The 2,979-nt window shown below is 63.4% G+C and overlaps 1 protein-coding gene across 1 annotated transcript; it reads right to left on the reverse strand.

The window, feature by feature from the left end:
- Positions 1-1,617: 1,617 nt before the first annotated feature.
- Positions 1,618-2,776, reverse strand: LOC105311600 (ADP-ribosylation factor-like protein 10). Its single transcript, XM_011387568.2, has 2 exons — positions 2,485-2,776; positions 1,618-1,918 (listed from the first exon to the last, which is right to left on the reverse strand). The coding sequence occupies exons 1-2, from the start codon at positions 2,665-2,667 to the stop codon at positions 1,625-1,627; spliced, it is 477 nt and encodes a 158-aa protein (XP_011385870.2). The 5' UTR covers positions 2,668-2,776; the 3' UTR covers positions 1,618-1,624.
- Between the last annotated feature and the right edge of the window lie 203 nt (positions 2,777-2,979).

Raw genomic sequence — 2,979 nt, forward strand, 5'->3', positions numbered from 1 at the left:
GCAATCCCCTACCGTTGGTGGAGGGAGTTGTTATCCGTCATCCCCCACAGGCTTGTTCTCTGCGCAGGGTCCAGCAGTCACCCAGTCAGGACACCCATCCTCAAAGCGGGGATTGTGGGCAGGGAACCCCCCCCACCCCCCCCACCCCCCAGGACTTGAATGGGAGAACTGGGCTTGGATCCCGGCCGAGTGACCCTGTGGAAGCTGGACTGGTACTGGTTAGACCCTCGGCGAACATGAAAACACCAAACCCCTTCTCCTGGGGCTGGAGGAGGGGGCGCCATCTCTGCCAGAAGAGTGGGCCTCAAGTGCAGAACCCCCAGCTGACCCTTCTCTGTGTCCCTGGGAAAGTCTGTTGAAGGACTGACCCCCAGATGAATATCAGTTTGCTATAAGCAGGGAGGAAAGATGCAGCCAGGACAGACCAGCAACCAAGCGCCCGAAATCAGAGGAATGGCGCCCATTCAAGCCAACGGGCAGGCCCTCGGAGTCCGATCCCCTGCCTAGCGCTTAACTAAACCCACCCCGTGTTTATGGGCGGAGTCCTCTGGCTGTCAGGAAGTCCACCTGTCTCTCCTCACTGAGTCTGGCTGGACACAGGTAGCTAAGTACTGCTGTCTTCTCTCAGAATCCCAAGCCTAACACCAAGGGCAGGGGGCTGCTAAGACATCCTAATGACTCCTTCAACAAGCTCTCGAAGGTACTGGCTTGGTCCTACCCATCTGTATCCCAGAAACCTAGTCGGGGGTACAGGCTGGTACGTGGCAAATACTACAGCAGGAGAGAAGCCCTAACTTAGCCTGGGAATCAGAGAAGATGTCACAGGGACATCACGCTCCGCCTAACCCTTGAAGGATCAGTATTAGTTTATCGAGGGAAGAAGGGCTTTTCAGACGAAGGGAACTGCTCGCAAAAGATATGAAACAGCACGTGTCCTTCAGAAACAAGCACCGTAGCATGCAGCTTGCCCTCGAGAGCTGGGTCCGCATTAGCTAGGTGAACGTAGATAAATTAACTTGCTGGGCCTCGGCTTCCCCGTGTATACAATGAGGGTACTAACTCTCCAGTTGTGTGGAGTTGCTGGGAGGGTCTCATTAAGGACAGTCATGGGCCACATAATGTTTCAGTCGACGTAGGACCTCCTATATGACAGTGGTCCCATGAGATTATAAGGGAGCCCAGTGATGTCACAGAGCAACGCATTACTAGTGCCTACGGTATTCAGAACATGCTACACAGGCACATAGCCTGGGAGCAAGAGGCTACGCAGCACAGCCTAGGTGTGCAGTGGGCTGGACCGCCCAGGTGTAAGTGCAGTGATGTTCCAGTAAGGATGAGATCCCCGTCTGTATCTCTCAGACCCTATCCCTGTCCTTAAGCGAGGCAGGACTGGAATGCCTGCCAACGACTGGCACATGGGAAACTTTAGCTATTGGTATCCGTGTTAGGAAGGTGGGCTTCAGCAGGGGTGAGGGACATCAGGACCAAGCTGGAGCTGCCTGTTCACGAAGGGCCCTCCGCATCCAAACATGGAGCTTGGACTTCTCGCTGTGCCCCAAGGAGGCGGGGGAAGGATTTCATGCAGGCGCGCGTCCTGCAGACACGTGCATTTTCGGAGCCACGCTCAGGAGGCTGAACAGACCCCGCTTGGGTCCCATTCGGGTGACAGGGGAACGGTGTGTGTGTTGGGTGAGGGAAGGGGGCGGTCCTGCTCACTCTCTAGCAGGTCCACCTCGAAGTCTTTGGTGGGCAGGCGCACGGAGTTGAAGCCCCAGGTGGGGACGTGGCCTTCCAGCGGTGGCTTCCCGGACAACACGCGCAGGAACGTGCTCTTCCCAGAGCCGTCCAGCCCCAGCACCAGCACCTCGCGCTGCTCCAACTCCTCCAGCGCCGGCTCCTCGTCGTCCTCGTCCTCGGGCTGCGGGGCACAGGTCAGGCTGTGGCCTCATTCACCCTCCTGGCCCTGCCCGAGGGCGTGCTGAAGGCCACAAAGCGCCCATCCCGGCCCTCCAACCGTTAAGGGTAGGCAGGCGCCGCCTGGTGCAACGGGACGAACGCGCCTTCGGGTCCTGAATCCCCAACCCCGTTTTCCAAGCTTTCCCCGAGTGACCTCGGGCAAATTCCTCGTGCCCGCGTCCCAGGGCCCTAGGTCCCACGGAATCCGGGGACAGAACCTCTCCGCGCCGCGTGGCCACGCGTTTGCGGAGGGGGCGGGCCGCGCGCACTGCGCAGGCGCCGGACGGGACGGGCAGCACCCCGCGCGCGCCCGCGGCCGCGCCCTCCGAGCTCCGGCGCCGCGGAGGACGCCCGATCCCGCGGTGGCGCCGCACCCCACCCCTCAAACGCCCACCCGGCCCTCAGTTCCGGGGCTCACAACGGCCCGGCTGCCCGCGCGGGGGCTGCGGGCAAGCCCTGCACCTAGGCGCGGTGCGCCCCTCGGCCCCCGCGCGGACGCGCACCCCGCGCCCCGCGCTCCGCACTCACCTCCCACTCGTCCCAGTCCGGGAAGCGGGCGGGCTCCGCGCCCCACCAGGCCTCGCCGCGGTCCCAGCGCCGCTCGCGTCCGCGGCCGAAGTAGGCTTTCCAGAGGATGAAGAGCAGCGAGCCGAGCACGGCCGCGGCGCCGCCCAGTGCCAGCACCAAGGGGCTCAGCGGCCGCGGCGCCATCGGGCCGGGCGCGGGGCGCGGGTGTGGGCTGCACAGGGCGGGCCAGCCGGCTCGCCGAAGATGGCCCCGCTGCGACTGCCGCGGCCGCGCCCACCCAGCCACCCACCCCAGCCCAGCCCAGCCCAGCCCAGCCTCGCACTACAAGCCCCACAATGCACCGGCGCCGGGCCCGAGTGCGGGGACCTCCCGCCGGCTCTGCAAGATGCGGAAGGGAGCGATGGGCGCAGGACTGGAGACGGGGATATAGGCATCCACCGAGCACTTGCTGTGTGTTGAGGGGCTGGCTCACGGCTGTTCTCGGTTACCCCTTAA

The sequence above is a fragment of the Pteropus vampyrus genome, unplaced genomic scaffold (genome assembly GCF_000151845.1).
Source record: "Pteropus vampyrus isolate Shadow unplaced genomic scaffold, Pvam_2.0 Scaffold1000005189, whole genome shotgun sequence".
Taxonomy (NCBI): Eukaryota; Metazoa; Chordata; class Mammalia; order Chiroptera; family Pteropodidae; genus Pteropus; species Pteropus vampyrus.